Genomic DNA, 19,238 nt, shown 5'->3' with positions numbered 1-19,238 from the left:
CTTCCCAGAATGTCTCCACCGCACTTGGCAATGTTGCTACTGTTGCACTCACTGAGCCCCGCCCAAACCACCCACGCCCCAGTCCCCGCCCCGCCCCGCCCCGCCCCTTCAGTGCCACATCCAACCCCGTCTAAGTATTCCTCGTAGATAGAATTCCTTTATCGACTCCACATATTCTCCCCCCTTCCCCCCCCCCACCCACCCCCGCTCCACCCCGCCGGGCCTTACCAGTCCCCCACCCCCTGCCCATCCTCCCCCTGTCGCCCCGCCCCAGATATTAGACTAATGAGATGCCACACCGTGAAATGACGACCAGGAGGCTGCGGGTATAAATAGAGACCATGAAAAGGGGCATTAGAGAGAGAGAGAGAGAGAGAGAGAGAGAATGTGTAGACAAAGAAAAACAGTTGAATGTAACACGCGAAGTTTGCCACAGCCACCACCACCACCACCACCACCTCCTCCCTCCACTACCACTACCACCACCACCACACGCTAAAGGTGACATTCATTATATTTGTGACATGATTATCGCCTTTCTCCCTCCCTCCCTCCCCCCCTTCCTTCCTCCCCTTCCTTTCCCCTTCCCCTTCCTCCAGTCCCTATCTTTCCCCTTCCTGCCTCCCCTTTCTTTCCTCCCTTCCAACCTCTTGCTTCCTCCCCTTTCTTCCTCCCCTTCCTTTCCCCTACCCCCTTCCCCTTCCTCCCTGCCAACCCCTTCCTTCCTCCCCTTCCTCCCGCCCCTTCCCTTCTCCTGCCCCCTTCCCCTCCCTCCCTCCCAAGCCCCTCTCTCTAATCCCTCCCTGTCTCACAATCCCGCCTCATGCTCCTAATGCTCCCCCACAAAAGTTATTATTTCTTCCTGAACAAATTTACCTGAGACCTCCTCCACGTGTCTTAATTACGCATCACCTGTCGGGGTGCATTACCTTGAAATCCTGCGACCTGAGCACTACTTTCACCTTCCTTCATTATTCACTCAAGTATCTCTTTGTTTCGTTTTATTGCTGCTGTTTTTTGTTGTTGTTCCTAATGTCTGTTCGTTATCGTTCTTTATGTCTTTATTATATGCATTTATCTTCTTTTTAGTCGAATTAGCTGTTTCTCCTGTTTTATTTTTCGTTTTTATTTGTACTTTTATTGCGCTTCTGTTCGTTATTACCTTTCGTTGATGTTATTCTTTGTTGTGTTTTGTGTTTTACCTGTCCTGTTTTTTCCTCTTTCACTATTTCTCGCTTATCTCCTGTTTCCACATCAATTCTTTATTCCTATTTCCGTTCTCCTCCTTGTTCCTTTTGGCTACGGTCTTTCTCCAATCCTTCTATGTTTCTGCATCGCTTTTATTTCTGTTCGTATTTTTTTCTCTTCTCCACCCATCTACTTTTCCTCCTCCCCGTCATTCGCCTTCTCTTCTCCCCTTGTTTCCTTCTATTCCTGCTCCTCATCTTTTTCTCCTCCTTTCATTATATTTCTCCTTATCGACAGTCTTCCTCTCAGCCTTTCTCATTTTCTTTTTCTTTTTCCATTTTACGTTATTTTTATCTCGCTCCTTTCTAACCTGTTTACTCATCCTCTCTTCACCTTCCAATCTACGCTCTTACCGCTTACCTTTCCTCTCTTCTTACCATTCTTCTTCCTCTTCCTTTCAGCCTCAAGCCAAAAATAGGTTGATCACTAAAACATTTACCTCGAGTCTAGTGGCAGATGTGATCCTTCCTTCCATGTGGCCAAACGTTTTTGCTTAACTTTATTTTGGTTTCAATTTTATTTCACCTTCTATTTATTTCACACAGCGACTCAGCCTTCACTTGCTCCCATTCTCTTTCTTATTGGCTCCTCTCCTTCTTCCCCCCTCTACTCCATTCGCCTTCCTTCTTCCACACAGCCAAGCGTAAGGTAGCCTGAGGGCCTCTCTGTAGGTATTATAGGCAGTTACCTTTAGCCTCTTTGGGGGAGGGTGTGGGAAGGGAGGGAAAAAGAGAGAGTAGGAAAAGAGAATAGTGAGCGTACATGTGTTTGTTTGTTCTGCCCCCCCCCCCCTTTTTTTTTTTTTTGCTTATCTTTACTTTTCTCTACTTTTATATTTTCTCTTGTTTTGTTTTGTGTTGTATGAGAGTATGCTCTTTTCTCTTTCGCTTTGTTTTGTCTAATTACTGCACGAATTTTCTCACTACGCAATTTTACTGTTTTATCATTATTTTCTACAGTTTATCAAGTATATTTTTGCTTATCTTCACTTTTTTCTTTCTAATTCTCTTTCTCTGTTTCTCTTTTTGGGTGAGGTCTGTTTTCCCTTTTTTTTTATTTCTTTCCTAATTAATGCACGAATGTTCTCACCTCGCGCTGTTTACAACCATTATTTACATTTTTCATGAGGATTCTTGACTCATACTTCATCACATTTCGCATTTTCCTTCATTTCTTACGCAGCTCCTACTCTGGTTCTTTATGCACTTCCCTTTTTCTCTCTCTCTTTTTTTTTTTTTTTTTTTTTTTTACCCGGTGGCAAGCAAAATGATGAACGGCAGGGGCTCTGTGTCACGCAGGTTAATTACTTACTCTTTCCTCTTCTTTATGCACGCCTTCCCTCGCAGGTGTCGCGGAGTGGCTGAATGGTGTTGGTGTAATTATGTTTTATTGCCTCTGTCTGTCCTCATATATTACTGCGTGTGTTGATGTGTGTGTGTGTGTGTGTGTGTGTGTGTGTGTGTGTGTGTGTGAGGGTTTCAAGTAGCAATGCATGTTTCATTCCTCTTTCTCCTCCTTTTACTGTTATTCCTCTTCCTCTTCGTTCCCTCTCCTTCTTTCTCTTCATCTCTTCCTCCTTTTATCACGTACCATTATTCTCTCTCCCCCTTCTTGAAATACCTTCTCTTCCCTATCCCCTCATTCCCTCTCCCCTTTCTCTACCTTCTCACTTCCTCCCACACCGCAATTCCGCCTATTTAGTTGTCTTTCGTATTGAACTGAAAGTCAATAGTCATGGCGGCGGAGGCGGAGACAAACAATGCTACAACACGACACACACGAAGGTTGAAACTCCCTCTGGATCAAGACAACCGTGTGGGTCTTATTCCCTCCTATGGGCGCGGTGTACCTTCTTACTTGCGACACTCACAATTACTTCCTTCGCACCTGTGGACAAATTACAACCCGCGTCACTCACCCACCTGGGGAATGCTAACGGGGCGGAGGACGGCGGCGAGGAAAGGTCTACGTAAGGCTAATCCTGGAGTTATAAAGGTTACAAAGGACGGGGATGTGAGGAAAGTCCGCCAGAAAGAGAATACGTAAGGGCGTGATGTTGAGGTACAGCGAAGAGGGGAAGAGGAGGAGGAGGAGGAGGCACTGAAAAAGAAAGAACGAAAGAAAGTAATCGTCTTTTACTGCAGATCTTGAGCAGTTTTAGTCGAAGGGTAACTCGTTTTTACTTTTATTTCTTTTATTTTATTTATTTATTGATTGATTTTGTCAGGGGGGTGTATTTGGGGTTTTTACTTGAGGGAGCCTTTACTACTACTACTACTACTACTACTACTACTACTACTACTACTACTACTACTACTACTACTACTACTACTACTACTACTATCGCTTCCGCCCTCCTGGCACAATTCTGACAAAGGCATTTCCCGTTGTACATTCTCTTTGCTCCTTGATTAAATGGAAAACGGTGCCCTTAACGTTTTATCGGAGGCCTGTACGTTTTTTTTTTTTTCAGAGAGAGAGACAGAGAGAGAGAGAGAGAGAGTATGGCGGTAGAAGTAAAGGTATTTCTGGGTTGTTTTAAGGATAAGTTGGTGACGGTGACGTTGGTGGTGGTGATGGAGGTGGTGGCGGGGGTGGAGGCGGAGGAGGAGGCAGAGGCGAAGTAACCTTTAAGTCGGTAAGTGGCGGCGGTGATGGAGGACAGGGAGACACCATCGGCCCAGGAATCTGTGAGTCAATGACCAGGATTTACCAGATTATCGTAGAGTTCTGGCCTCTTTCTGTGCCCTCTTCCAATCCTGTCTCATCTCTACCTCTCCTCCTACTCCTACTACTCCTCTTGCCTCTCCCTCTCTCTCCCATCTATTTTTCCCCTCCGTTTCTCCAAGTTTTGTGTAGGTTGAGGGAGGAAAGGTTAGTAGAGGGGGGAGGGGGGGAGGCTGATGGGTGGAGGAGTGGTGGAGAGGTGAGGTGAGTGTCATGTCATCCTGTGCCGGTCCTCGAGAAAAGAAATGTTGTAGGAGTTTCGAGCTGGTCTCTCTCTCGGCCTCAACAACAACAACAACGACAACAGTACCTAGTAACGGCGGGTGACTCACTTTCTTTAATGTTTTGTTTGCATTCCGTCTGTCGGTGTGGAGGAGAGGGCGTTGGAGCGGCTCACACCCTTTCCCCACTCACCCTCCCACTCCTTACCCTCTCGCTCTCTCCCCCTCTCAATCACCCACGCACCCTCACCCTTTGGCCCTCTCTCCCCCTCCTTCTCGGCACCTCGGGACGCGTTCATGTTTTCCTTCAGCGCCGAGGGAGTGTCGTGCATGTTGTGTTAAGTGAAGCGCCGCGACGCTCTGGCCCTCTGAAGGTCCCGCGGGGGAGCACTGCCAGGCGGCGATCTGCACGGGTCACTGCCACCCACACCCTCCCCCTGCAGCACTCCACTGCGACGCATCCCTTCCCGTTGACCCTCTTCACTCGCCCCCCCCCCTTGCACCCTCCCCTACCCCCTCTCATTTAATCGTCTTCACGCCCGGCAAATTGTTCCCCAATATCGCTTGCAGGGGAGGCTTAATTCACGACTATTAGCGAGTCTTTTATGAATATTTGACGATGTCGCTGGCCCATTGTGCCGCGCGTGAGTGCCGGCCGGGTGGGGCGCGAGGGGGCGGCAGTAATGGCCGGCCTGGAGGTAGGCTGAGGCAGGCTGAGGAGGGGTGACATTACCGAGGCTTCACGGCAGCCGATACAAGGGGAGGCGTGGCGAAGGCTGCGGCGGCGGCAGCAAGGGTGTTGTTTGGCCGAACAGAGCCTTGTTATTGCCGCTCACACGTTATTGATTCGTACAAATTATGTTGTTGACGCCGCTAAGTAAGAGGCGCGAGGAAGGCGTCAAGGAGGTGAGAGAGAGAGAGAGAGAGAGAGAGGTGGGGGGGGGGGAGGAGAGGAGGCCGCCTTGGCATTAATCACGCCGTGGACCACCTGAGTGCATTATTAAGCGCCGTTCACACCTGACGCGCCGCCCAGGGAGGGGCTGCGGGGCGCGGGTGGCGGCGCCGCGGCGGTGAGGAGGAAGGAAAATGCGTCACGTACACCAACACAAATAAATGAGAAAAAGGAATAAATGGAAAATACGTGTACCCGCATGATGGCGGGTGTGATTACCGAGGAGAAAAGAGTAAAACCTTTTGACGGCGCTGAAGGGTCAGGAGGAGGTGAAGAAAGAGGAAGAGGAAGTTAAAAAGAAGGCGAAGGAAAAGAGAGAAAAAAGTCGCTGGGGATGAAATTGCGAATTGAAATGCAGGAGAAAGGTGAATAAAATGTAAAGAAGAAAGAAAAAAAGAAAAGGTCGAAGGAAAGGAGGAAAAGGAAAATTATGTTGGAGAGTGGGGGAAATGTTGAAGACGGAGAGAGAGAAGACGAGGCAGGTCGAGTAGGGAGGGAGGTTGAATAGGTCGTGTCCAGCTGGGGATGTCCGAGGTGAGGCTGGTTCGCTGTGAGGCAGGCTGGGGTGAGGCAGGCTGGGGCGGAGGCATTATGCGGCGTTCCGGGTGATCGAACTGCGCCCCGCTAATCCTGCGCCCCGCCTCTCCAACCCTTTGACCAGCCACCCGCCGCCCGCCTGGTGCCGAGGAGGAGGAGGAGGAGGAGGAGGAGGAGGTAGAAAAAGAGGAAGAGGTGTTGAGGGACAGTGAGTGCTTGAGCCGCGAGGAGGGGGGCGGGGAGGTGCAGCTTATTGCTTTGTTGTGACGGAGCCCGAGGAGGAGGAGGGGGAGGAGGTGGAGGAGGAGGTGGATGGGGAGCGGCACGAAATGAGGAGGACGTGCTTGGGGCGATGGGGGGGGGGTGGGGGTTCTGGCCGAGATTAATCTTCCTTCGATTCAATACATTTTAAATTCGCCATCGGACGTTATCGCTGCGCATCGGACAAGATTTCCTCCCCCGCTCCTCCCCTCCCTCCCTCCTCCACCCCACCTCCTCCTCATATTTGCCCCAAGGAGGATAGTGTTTTTATTCTATTTATCACCTTATTTTTTTTCCTGGTTTAATCCGGCGGTGGTGAAGTGAAGTGGATTCGAGCTGATGCAGGCAGCGTGCCCTCTGTAAGTGGCTTTGTGTGCATTCCTTCAGTCATGTCGGCCCTGCGTGGCGTGAGGCGGCGGCGGGAGGAGGCTGGGAGGGCGAGGGTTCGAGGGAGAAAGACGGCGCTGGGAAGGGGAAAGGATGGCGAATCGGGTGTAGTTGGGGGATGCTCGTGTAGGCGATGAGTGTGGAAAGGTGTTCATGTGAGGCCGAGGCAGCTGGTGTGAGGGAACAAGGAGCGGTGTGGCCATGAGAAACGGAGCAAAAGAACAGCTGGTGTGGAAGGCAAGAGGCGTGGTATGCTGGGGCGGCACATGAATAAAATGGAAGAGGAAAGGAAGAGAGGAAAAGTGAGATCAAACCTTCCACATCCACCTTTACCTCTGTAGCAGGTGACATGATCCTTGCCCTCCACCCACGAGTGTCACCCAGCATTGCCCTTGTATGGCCAAAGAACATGGTTTATAGCTCATGTTACCTTCCCGTGGGTGTTGTAGGACAGTTAACAAACTGTGAGGGATGAAAGGACAGTGCCGATGGAAGGAGAGGGCGGCTACAGGTTCGGTGCCACGGCAGAGGACTGAGAGGGATGCGAGTCAAAGGAGGACGGCTGTGGTTCGATCCTGTGTCTTTGGTGTCCTGGTCTGCTTCGTCTAACCTCCGCCTCAGGTGACACAAGCCCTCGAAGGTGACTGTGATTGTAGCCACCTCTTCGGATTCTTTACAGGAGCAGCGAGTATCAGGCTTTATTTTTATTGTTTCCTTTTTTGTGTGCCCTTGTGCTGTCTCCTTTGCTGTAAAAAAAAAAAAGCAAGGTACAAGTCTGATCTGCTTGGCCTGCCTGCTGGGATCTGCCGGGCGAGGGTGGGCCGAAGAGGGAGCGTCGAGGAGGTTCAGGTTATCTAATGTTCTTAAAAGCTAAATCCCTCGATGCGTCGTGGTTAAGTGAGGCGACTCGAGATAGGCTGCTCACACTGAGGCGAGTTCGACGTTTAGTAAAGCGATTAGAGTTAACGTGTTTAAGTCCGTTTAGCCTTTTAGGGCGCGATGGCCAGTGAATCAGACAGCGCAGTCGAGGAGAGAGAAAAAATAAGTTAAATTAAGCACAAAAAAGGAAAGAATTAAACGAAGAAAACCAGTATTTGCATGAACTTACTTTTAGTCATATTTTCATCCATATGTTAATGTGTGTTTTCCCTCCTCCACTAGGCGCTGCTGGCGGGCCCCGAGGACGCCGCCGAGTACGGGGAGGACATGATTGACCCCGGCAGCCACGTCCTCCCCGACATGGCCCTGGACGACGCTGGGGCTCACCTGTTCATCCTCACCACCACCAAGGTAAGTTCCTATGTTTTTTTTTCTCGTTCTCCTTTTATTTCTCCTTATGATCCTCGTCCCTTGTACTTTCCTCCTCCTCCTCCTCCTCCTCCTCCTCCTCCTCCTCCTCGTCCTCCTCTTCATATGTCAATCTACCTCTTAATTACTACGAGACTACACTAGAGATTTGATTATGGCATCCACGGTGACTGCAGAGAGAGAGAGAGAGAGAGAGAGAGAGAGAGAGAGAGAGAGAGAGAGAGAGAGAGAACCGTGTATGGTGAGAGGTTTTGGGTGTATATTGGCCGTTCTTTTTATCCCTCGCCGCGCCGGGTGTCACAAACGGCTCCATAAACACTGTTCTGGCTCTTCCCTACACACACACACACACACACACACACAGACACACACGGACATGGACACGGACACGGGCGGGCCAACTAATAAAGTGCTGTCGTCTGGGTGCTGTGTTAGTGGTGGTGATGGTGGTGGTGGCTGGGTTGTCTTCCTCCTGTGTGTGTCCATGTTTTTGTTTTTTTTGTTGTTGGTGTGGGATGCCGATCGTGGTGGTGGTGGTGGTCGTGGTGTATGCAAAGTGGTGGTGGTGGAGGGGCTGTGGTGCTGGCTTTGGTAGTGGTGGTGGAGCGTGTCGGTTTTATTGAGGCGGTGATGACAAGAGGCGAAGGTGGTGGTGAATGTTAGTGGTGGTGGTCGTGGTGTATGCAAAGTGGTGGTGGTGGTGGTGGTGGAGGGGTTGTGGTGCTGGCTTTGGTAGTGGTGGTGGAGCGTGTCGGTTTTATTGAGGCGGTGATGACAAGAGGCGAAGGTGGTGGTGAATGTTAGTGGTGGTGGTGGTGGTGGTGAAAAGCAATGGGATATAAGGGGGATATGGACTGTTTGTGTGGTGGTGAATGGAGGTTGTGGTGGCTGGGGTGTTGTTTTGGTGGTTGTAGTGGTAGTGAAGGTGGTGATGGCGATGATGGTGAAAAGTTATGGTGTTGCGATGAATGATAATGATTTTTGCAGGAGGGACTAGGGTAGATTGTGTGGTTGTGGTTGATATTATGATTGTGATTGTGATTGTGGTAGTGGAGGTGGTGGTTATAGGAAAGAGGTGGTCGTGGTGGCGATAGCAGAAGTCGGGGTGGAAGTGTGGTTGTGGTTGTGAACTTGTGGTAGTGTAGGTGGTTATAGTAGAGAGGTAGTCGTATTGGTGACAGCAAGGGTAGGGGGAGCGGTGTGGATATGGTGGTAGTGAAAAGTGGTGGTGGATGAGTGAGTGTGGATCATGGTATTAAGTGTGGATGAGGGTCAAAGTAATGTTGGAGGATGACATTGTGTAGGTGCTTAGGTGGTGGTTTTAGTGGTGGCAGAGGTGATTGTGATAGTGGTGGGAGGTGGTGGAAGAGGAGTAGGAGGGGATGTAGTGGGTGGAGGTGGTGGAGGGGTGGGTAGGTGAGGGTGAAGCGTCCGTAAGATGGTATCGGCCAAGCCTCGCCCAAGGCAGGGAGACCCAATGCTCTTACGCTGTCCTCCCTCCATCTCTTTCCCTGCTCTCATCCTCCTGTTTTCCTTCCTATCCTTTTCCATTTACCTCCTCCTCCTCCTCCTCCTCCTCCTCCTCCTCCTCGTGATAGCCTCGATAATTGCATGAATTTAAATTGCCAGTTTTATAGAAAGGCGAAAGTAATTGTGAGTGATGGTTAAACGGCGAGGCTCCTGCGTGTGTGTGTGTGTGTGTGTGTGTGTGTTCAGATAGTCGGCATATACGTACATACATACAGACAGACAGACAAACAGACACGGGCGCATTGTTCCCTTGTTGAGCATGATGTCCCGGCCACCCTTGGGACGCTACCTGCCTGCCACACGAGAGAGAGAGAGAGAGAGAGAGAGAGAGAGAGAGAGAGAGAGAGAGAGAGAGACCGACACACACACACACACACACACACACACACACACACACACAGCACCATAACCACCTTCACACACTTGCTTTTATATTCTATGGCGCCAGACCCTCGCCCATACCCCGCCCCGCCCCGCTCCGCCCCGCCCCGCCAGCCACATTTGCTATTCCGTGTGTTGCCTGCGTACACAGTCGTATTTTACGGCGGATATGACGGCTGGAAAATAAGTAGCGAGGCGCCGGGAAATATGTAGCTTGAGAGAAAAGAGAAACACACGCCCCTCCTTCGCCTCCTTCCTCTCCGCCTTCCTCTCCGCCTTCAGAAAACATTAGTTCCTTACAGATCTTAGTTAGGGCGGGAGACGCATCCAATCCATCATAGCATATTTTTTTCTGTTTCCTTTCTCTTTCTCTCTGCCTCTTAGCAAACGTCACGCTGTGTATCTTGTGTGGAGGGCGGTAATGCGGCGGCCTGGAGGGGAGAGGAGAAAGGAGAGAGGAGGGAGGAGAGGTGGGGAGGTTATGGAGGGAAAGGCAGCTCCCGTCAGGCCCCAGGGTAGGCTGTAGGGTAGTGGCGGTGATGGTGGTGATAGTGGTGGTGGTGGTCGTGGTAATGTATGGATGAAGAGGCAGAAAGAGAGCTTGTGTGTGCTTCTCGGGGATATGCATACATTAAAAAAAAGGTAATTATAGGGAAAACTGAAGGACATGTAGCTAAAAAAATATAATGAAGCACAAGTTTGCTGTTTACCTGAAAGACATATAGTTAGAAGTTACTCTGATTAAGGAAACTACGGGACAAAAAAATCTTCAATATTTAGCTAAAAAGAAATAATCAAGCACAAATATGAGGTGTTACTGCAAGAAATACAAAGTTGAAAATTACTCTTGATTACAAAAAAAAAAATATACAGAACACAAGAAAATATGGCTCGAAAATTTTCACACTTCTCAAAAATCAGTGTGTTACTTGAGAAAATTTTTTTTACCCAACACAAAAGGGAAAGGAGTGTATAAGTGTTACTGGAGGAGATCCACATAACAAAGACACGCACAAAAAAAGGAGTCTCCGTGTTCCTTTGAAAGTGACGACGAGCTTTTAATGTGCGAGTTTATGAGGACGCTTCTTAAACCCTCTTGTGCGGGTAAAGGGAAATTTTCCGCTCCGTTTTTACTACCTGGAGGGCGATGGGGCCTGTGATTGTGGCGGCGGCGGTGGTGGTGGTGGGAATGGTGGCAGGGGTGGTTGTGCTTGTGGCGGTAGAGGTGTAGTGGTGGTGGTGATTCTGGTGGTCGCACTGTAGTGGTGGTTGATGGTGGCGGTGGTTGATTATGGCGGTGATGGTGGTGGTTATGATTCTAGTGGTGTTGACAGTGGTGGTTGTGATTCTGGTGATGGTGGTGTAGTGGTGGTGGCAGTGGTGGTTGATTGTGGTGGTGGTGATGGTGTTGTGGTTGTTATTGTGGTGATGCTATTGGCTGTGATTGTGGTTGCGTTGGTCACTCATTGTATAAGCCTCTTGCGTACCTGGTCATCGCCTTTACCTGGACGGGTCAGGCCAGGTAAGCGGGACTCGGAAGCCGCACCGCCTAAGTGGGTCACCCGGAAAGGTAATGGAGGTGCAGGAGGGATGCTGAGCAGGTGGCGGCGTCCGAGGGTGCGTGTGCGGCGGCTCTTGTGGTCCTTCTGTGGCGGAGACCAGCTGGATATAAGCTATGGATTACGCGTCCCTTCCCCAGCCCGGCTCAGACCCTCATCCCTCGGGCCGCCGCTGGTCTGCCTGGGAGCCCACACGAGGCGGGAAGAGGCGGAGATTGGCTAGTGTTTGTGTGTAACCAGTAAGCCTCGCATCCCTCACCCTCATCCCAGTTATCCCAGCTCTCCGCCAAGTCAATCACAGTTTCCCTTTATCTAACTTCTGTTTTTTCCATCTTCTTTGTCTTTGTTGCCCTTAGGTCCATTTTCTTAAACTTATCAGTCTCCTTTTATGACTATTTTCCAAGACCACAGATAAGATTGATCGGGTTTTCTTGGGTGTTTTTTCCCATTCAAGGTTTGTGGAAGCCGTATAAAAGTATCACTAGGGTCACAAAACAGTTCATGAAATTTCTACGGTCCAGGAATTTCTATACGAGAGGCTCCAATACGTTTAAAAATATGGGCTTTAGCTACTCCTGTTGCTTCCATCAGTGTTTTCCTTCATGTTGTCACCCCGCATGTATGTTCTCGTGGTCAGCTGCGTCGTCTTCGTTTCTTTTTTTCTTTTTTTTTCTTGGTTTTCGTGGTTCCCTTTCCCCTCACTCGTCATGGCGTGTCTTTTTTTGAGGCTTCCATTTCCATCTCATGTTTTCCGAGGCAGTATTTTTTTTCCCCTCCTGCTCTTTTTCCTTCAAGGCACGAGAGATCCGAGCGTTTTCTTGAGGACGTCACGTTTTCCATATCCTCCTTGTGTCATCCTTACCAGCCTCTTCTCTTCCTGGTCATCCCAACCCGCCATCTCCTCCTCCTCCTCCTCCTCCTCCTCCTCTTTCTCCTGGTGTCTCCGTGTCCCCGGGTCGGCCTCTCCACCCAGCCGTGTCCACCCTTATCATCGTCCGGCATCAAGGCCTCGTTTCAGCCCAGAATGTCAACCTCCGCGGCCTGCTTGGGTCCGTCCGTCCATCCGTCGCGGCGTCAAAATTCCAGGATCGAATAATCTTTCTTGTTGACTGGGGAATTTCCATGCGTTGACGGACAGGAGAGAGAGAGAGAGAGAGAGAGAGAGAGAGAGAGAGTTGCTGCCTCCTTCTTCTCCTCCTCTTCCTAGATTGCGTCCTTCTCGGTTTGTTTAGCCTGAAGGATCCTTGCCTGTGATCGTTGCGTGTGCGTGACGTGCATTGTGAAGGAGGAGGAGGAGGAGGAGGAGGAGGAGGAGGGTGTTGGCGCGCCGTGTAGATTAACTTGGGACCCGCGAGAGGACATGGGTGGGACAAGGCGAGGTTAATTTTATTCACCGCCGTTTTAGCAGCATAAGTGGGAAATCATGTCAGCGGGATGGGGCTTGGGCGAGGAGGAATTGTAGTTGGGGAAGGGGGGGAAGGGGGGAAGGTCAGACGGGGACAGAGGAAAGGGAGGGAAGGAGTGGTTGTGGTGGGTGAAGGAAGATAGCAGAAGAAGGAGGAAGGGAAGGAGTAGGAGAGTAAATGAAGGAAAATATCAAGATGGTAGATGAAGTAAGGCAGCAAAAGGGAGGGAAGGGGGAGGGTTAGTGGTGGATGAAGGAAGACCACTGGAGAAGGAGGGAAGGAAGGGGGGGTGAATGAAGGAAGGCAGCAGAAGGGAGGGAAGGGGGAGGGTTTGTGGTGGATGAAGGAAGACCACTGGAGAAGGAGGGAGAGAAGGAGGGGTAGTGAATGAAGGAACATATCAGGAGGGAGGGAGGGAAGGAGAGGGTGGTGGATGAAGGAAGATAGCAGCAGGAGGGAAGGAGGGAGAGAAAGAAGAGATATTATCGTGGAAGTCTTGTCCTCGCCAGACCTCCTCGTGTTGTTTTAGCCTTGTTCCATCTCCCCGTGTCATCTTTTCTCTCCTCTCCTCGTCCTTGCCACCTTCACAGTTTGCTTTGTCCTCACCACACCCTCTATTTTTCAAGCCTTTCCACACCACCACAAACACCAGACACTCCAACAACCAACCACATGACACTCCACCACACTGTATACCATCTCAACCATGCTCACCACACTTAATTTTCATAGCTTTCCACACTACCACAAACACCAGACACTCCACCGACCAACCACATGACACTCCACCTCTGTATACCATCTCAACCATGCATCCTCCACCACTGTATACCATCCTCGTTCCTCCTCCAACCATCCCCACCACACACACACACACACACACACACACACACACACACACACACACACACACACACACACACACACACACACACACACACATACCTTTTTCAAACCTTCCCACACCACCTCAAACACCAGTTACCACCACCACCACCATCCATGTTCCTCCCACACCATCCCCACCACACACACACCACCCTCGAAGCTACCAACACCACTAGAAACACCAGCCACACCACCAGCCACCTCCGCCACTTTACCAAACCCTTCCACCTAAGTCCCATGGAATGTCTGTGCTTCTTGTCTGAAATTGCCTCCACGGATCTCGTTCCTCAAATCCCTGGAATCTTGCTGCCTCGTTCTGGCTGACATGGCAAAACCTTAACCCCTCAGCTTTCTCCACTTCCTCTTAGTTTCCACCACTTCAAAACTATGATGTGTCTCTTCTCCCCTGGTGGTAGCGTGCTTGCCCCCCAGTCTCTTGTCCAACTTCCTCTTGGCACAGTCCCCGTTCCCCTTTGGTTTGTGTCTTCTCTGCCAGTCGTGCGAGCTCCACATCTTCCTCTTGCTCCCCAGTCTCTTCCCCCAGTCCTTTCTTCAGTCACAGTCGCCGTTGGTTTCTCTCCATATCTTACTCCTGCTCCCCAGTCTCCTCCCCCAGTCCTTTCTCTAGTCACAGTCACCGTTGGTTTCTCTCCACATCTTCCTCTTGCTCCCCAGTCTCCTCCCCCAGTCCTTTCTCTAGTCTCAGTCGCCGTTGGTTTCTCTCCTCGCTTTCAGTTCCTCGACTTCCGCATATTCCTCTTGCTCTTCAGTCTTCTCTTTCCCTTCATCCTTTTTCTTCTCCTTCCAGTCTGCGTGAGAGAAGCTGCTTGATTCCACTACGTCCTCCTCCTCCTCCTCCACACCTCCTCCTCCTCCTCGCCGCCACCACCACCTGTTGCTGGGCGCGAATTCGATATTGTTCACATTTGCCGCGTTTTCACAAATAGAGCGAAGGAGGAGAGTAAATAACGCTGGCATAACTTTGCGATTTTTTCTTTCATTTCTTCCTCCTTTTTTTTCTTTCTTTGTTTGTTATTGCATTCCCGGTTTTGTATTAAGAGACGGAACGCGCACATCGCGTCCCATCTCTGTGTGTGTGTGTGTGTGTGTGTGTGTGTGTGTGTGTGTGTGTGTGTGTGTTTCTCTCTCTCTCTCTCTCTCTCTCTCTCTCTCTCTCTCTCTCTCTCTCTCTCTCTCTCTCTCTCTCTCTCTCTCTCTCTCTCTCTCTCTCTCTCTCTCTCTCTCCACAGCAAAACGAAAAAATTATTTACCTTCGAATTTGTGTGCCGCTGAAAGAATTGGGACTTATTTCACGCTCCTTCTATTTTTTCATCTCGTGTCCTGAGCTGTTGGCGGGGTCGTGTTGTTAGGGTGACGGGGGGGTGGGGGATTATGTGGTCATGGGGCCGCAACATATGGTGACGTGGTGGTGCCGAGGGGGAGACAGTCATGTGGTGATGGTCCAACATGATGGTGATAGTGATGGTATTCATCTGTCTACATGTGATTTCCAAGGCTATTTGCGATATTCTACAAGGTTGTCTTTCCCTTGACTTATACGGTTGGTTTCTGTGCATATAATTTTTGTGGAGTTAAGAATGTTATAAAGAAAACATCAGAGTGTATGAAATTTCGCTTTAAAGGATTCAGTTCGTTCAGTATAGCTTCTTTGTTTTAGGGATAAGTCATGGCGTTCTCATGCAAGCCTCTCTTTTGGGGGGGTATTTATGGACCTCGATCAAAGCCTCCGGTATTCTTTGAGGAGCCTCGTCGTCCTCCTCCCGACCTCAAGCAAGGCCTCTGGTATTCCTAAGGAGCCTCGTCGCATCCTCCCGGGCTGATGTGGAGTGTCCTAGGCGTGGGTTGTTCCTCCTCGCCAGGGCCTGAGTGTGCTGGGCGTTAGGTTTCGGCTTTGATGGTCACTCGAAGGGTCAAGGCAGGCGTCAGGCTCACAAACGCCCGCCTGCCTGACCCACATACCTCCCTCGCATGTCCTGCCTGCCTGCCTGCCTTCCTTACCCTACTACACATCCTTGACCTCCTTCTGCTGCCTCTCCTCCTCCTGTTCCGCTTTATCTTCCTCCTCCTCTTCTTCGTCCTCGTCCTCGCCCTCAACCTCCTGCTGCTTCTCTTTTTCTTCTTCGTTGTCGTCTTTGTCTTCTTTTTCTTCTTCGTTTTCTTGTTCCCCATCTCCCTCTCCCTCCTCCTCCTCCTCCTCCTCCTCTGCGTCCATCCAACCGTCCATTTCTTGTATTGGTCTTCTGTTTTAATCTGTTTTTGCTCCTCAGTGATTTCTTTTTTTCTTTTCGGAACATCTCTATTTTCTTTCCTCCAATTTTTTTTTTTTTTCGTTTTGTTTTCTTGGGGTCTCTCTCTCTCTCTCTCTCTCTCTCTCTCTCTCTCTCTCTCTCTCTCTCTCTCTCTCTCTCTCTCTCTCTCTCTCTCTCTCTCTCTCTCTCTCTCTCTCTCTCTCTCTCTCCTCTTCCATCAGCAGGAGAGAGAGAGAGAGAGAGAGAGAGAGAAGATTGAAGTGTTTTGTTGTGCGGAGCTGCGTAGAAGGTATAGAGGGGGGAGGGGAGGAGGGCGGGAGGGCGTGGTGGGGGGAGTGGGATTTAGCTGGACAAGGCGGGGCAGGGCGGGGTGGGAAGGGGTGGGGAGTCGGGGGCGTGTCTCCCCTTCTTTCTTCCTTTGTTTTGGAGGTGACTGGGCGCTTCTTCCGTTGCCAGGGTCACGTTATGGTCACCCTGTCAAACTCCTGTCCTAAACTCACGCTCCTCTTTCCCTCCCTCACAGACTCCTCCCTCACACCCTTAACCTCCTCCGCTCCCTCAACCCTTCTCCTATAATTCCTTCCCCTTCTGTCTCTCTCCGGCATATGACCATAGATGTTGCGCCGACTAAACGAAACTTTCCAACTTTTCCGCTCCCTCACAATCCCCCTCACTCACCCATACTTGCTCTCTTCCATCATTTTGCACTATCGTTCTTCACTTCTCGAATATATAATAATAACACCGAATTAAAGGTGGAATAATAATAATAATGATAATAGTAATGATAAAGCAGCAAAATCATCTCTTAACAACAACAACAAGAACAAAAACAACGCCAACAGTAATAACAAGAGGCACTGAGAGAGGAGAAGTAGGAGGAGGAGGAGTAATACGGCAGAGAGGAAGATTTACCCGGCCGCTGCTACTCCTGCTATTCGTGGCCGCAATCTGTCCGCAGCCCATCCGCTCCCTGGAGGGCCGCGCCGCGCTCCTCGTCCGCTGATTGATGAACGAGAGACAGTTTTCCGAGTGGGCAGGCGAGTTGATTGATTGAGGGTTGACAGCTTATGGACTGTGGACACACGGCCGGAATATTGGCAGTAATGGCAGCCTTTTTGTGTGGAGGCGCCCTAGGCTTCGGAATAGACGAGTAGGAGGAGGGAGGGAGCGTTGAGGGATGGTGGATGAGAGGAGAGGCATGGGAGGGGTGGAGGGGAGGGTGGGGTGCGGTAACTGTGGGTTGTTATTGGAAATGGTCGGGTATTGTGGGTATTGAGTGGGCTTGTGATGGGCAGGTGTGTGGAGGCGGGTAGGCTGGTACAGGTAAGGTATTGCTGGAGGTTGAGGTGTGGCACTGGTTGGTGGAATATCTTCGGGAGGGACGAAGTGAGGAATAGGACTCGTTAGTTGTGTAAGGGAGGGAGAGGGTGACTAAAAGAACATGAGGAGATGGTGAGGAAGTGAAAGAAGAGTCCGGGAGAGATAAAGGGAGGTGAGGGAGAGAGAAAGTTGACAGTAGATAGTAATATAAAAAAAATAGGAATTGATCGTGTATAAGAAAGGAAAGTGAGTGTATGAGAGAAGGAAAGGATAAGGAGTAGATGAAGGAGGAAGGAAGTTAGCGATGGATAGTAATATAAGGAATAGAAATTGTTTGTTATGTAAGAGAGAAGTTAAGTAATGGGAGGGAGGGAGGGAGGGTGAAAAGTATCCCGTGAGATCAGCGTGGGAGGGAAGCTCGAGAAGGGAGGGATTGGAGGGAGGGAGGAGGGTCGCCGGCGGTGGGGTTTTTACGACGTGCCTCAAGGCGTAGTCGAAGGTCCAATTTCCATTTGTTTGTGGTTCTCAAGTGGACGTTAATCACTGCGCTGGATGCTGTTGCTACGAGTCATTGCCTTGTCGTTTTGTCGTTTTGTTTCATTCACAACGCCATCCGGATTTCCCTTTGAACTTCGCTGAGCAATTCGTGTACTCTGGACTGAATATTCTGGTACTAAACTAAATATATCAAAATAAACCGGTTTTTTTTTTTTTTTTTTTTTTTTTAGTATGAACCCTGACTTCATTTCTACGTCTTGTTTTTACCTATATTTTCCCCCCATCTTTTCCCATATTTCTTCCATTTCCCCGTTTCCTATCTTTTTTTTCCAGTTTCCTCTTCATCTATACCCTCAAGTTTCCTCACCGTTCAACTTGCCTCATTTTCAACTTAACTCTCCCTTTCTTTCCTTCTCTCTCCTATCCATTTTCTTTCCTGTTTCCTTCCTTTACTCTTTTCCTCTCTTTCCCTCTTGTGTCATGTGGGTCTTCTGTATACTCTCCACTTTCCTCCCCTTGCTCATCCCTTACTCCTTACTCCTCTCTCGGTCTCCTTCCGCTACTCTTTTCCTCTCACTTCCTCTTGTTTCCTGCAGTCTCCCTTCTACTCTTCACTTCCCGTTCCATGTCCCTTAACCAGACATGAACCTTTCTGCTCACCTAACCTTCCCTACCTTGTCCATCCTTCCAGACGACCTCAACCTACCTTTCACTCTTCTATAATGCTCGTTCCCTTCCTTGCCTTTTTCCTCCTCCTCCTCCTCCTCCTCCTCCTCCTCCTCCTTGCTCCCTTCGTTCCTTCCGTCCCCTCGACACGTTTCGAGCGCACCGTTTCAAGAAGTTGTCCCCCAAACAATGAGGGCGGAGTACGATTTGTCAGGCGCGAGAGAATGGTCCGGCCAGTAATTATCCCGGCATTGAAGGATCCTAAAGAACTCCTCCGCGAATACATCAACATTTTTTTATCCTTCGTCCCAGCAGCGGCGGTGGTGGTGGGGAGAAGGATGAGGGTGTGGGGGAGGGGGTGGTTGAAGGGAAGAGCGCGGTGGCGACAAAAGGCGGCTGTAAAAAAGGGACTCCGGATTCAGTAAGTCACCTCGACACAAAGACAACATTGTGCCAGTCGCGCCCGAGGAAGAATAGTCCATGATGAGGCGACTGACGGACTAGGATGAGGCGGGGCGGGGTGGGGTGAGGGGGCGAGGTGGGTGCTTGGGTGGGGACAGGCCAGGGCAGGGAACTTGAAGGCGACATGTTAAGAACTGGAACCATAGTGAGAGAGAGAGAGAGAGAGAGAGAGAGAGAGAGATGGCCCGCCCCTGAATGAAGACTGGACACCTGATGGGACGCAAGATGGCCACTTCAACGACCCTCCGAAGTAAGCCTCGACGTCTGAGGTTATTTATCGGACACTTTCCTTTGGCTCCTGAACGCCCCCGCGCCCCCCATACACGCCCCCTCCCCCCTCTCCACATACCCTACACCCCTGCACGACCCCCTTTCACATACCCTACACCTCTTTACCCTTCACCATCGGGTCCAAAGGAAGGGGTAAAGTAATGGAGTGAGTAGGGGGAATGGGGGGGGGGCGGCGGTCATACCCTGTCATACCCATCCAGCACCTTCAGGAGAATGAGTAAGAGGAGGAAGAGATGAAGAGAGAGGAACAGGAGGAGGAGGAGGAGAGAGGGGGAGGGGACTGGCAACACGGACGCCGCCCTCCCCAACTTTTCCTGTTAGAC

At 50.4% G+C, this 19,238-nt stretch overlaps 1 protein-coding gene across 3 annotated transcripts in view; it reads left to right on the top strand.

Annotated features, from left to right (window-relative positions):
- LOC126986813 (plexin-B-like) overlaps window positions 1-19,238 on the top strand; it is a 474,607-nt gene that overhangs the window by 241,035 nt on the left and 214,334 nt on the right. For all 3 annotated transcript variants that reach the window (XM_050843318.1, XM_050843394.1, XM_050843224.1), the window contains exon 4: window positions 7,495-7,623. In XM_050843318.1, the coding sequence (XP_050699275.1) occupies window positions 7,495-7,623 (129 nt within the window). The remainder of the gene's footprint in view (window positions 1-7,494; window positions 7,624-19,238) is intronic.

Source organism: Eriocheir sinensis, chromosome 1 (assembly GCF_024679095.1).
Source record: "Eriocheir sinensis breed Jianghai 21 chromosome 1, ASM2467909v1, whole genome shotgun sequence".
Classification (NCBI taxonomy): domain Eukaryota; kingdom Metazoa; phylum Arthropoda; class Malacostraca; order Decapoda; family Varunidae; genus Eriocheir; species Eriocheir sinensis.
This window is presented reverse-complemented; position numbering and strand designations above follow the sequence as displayed.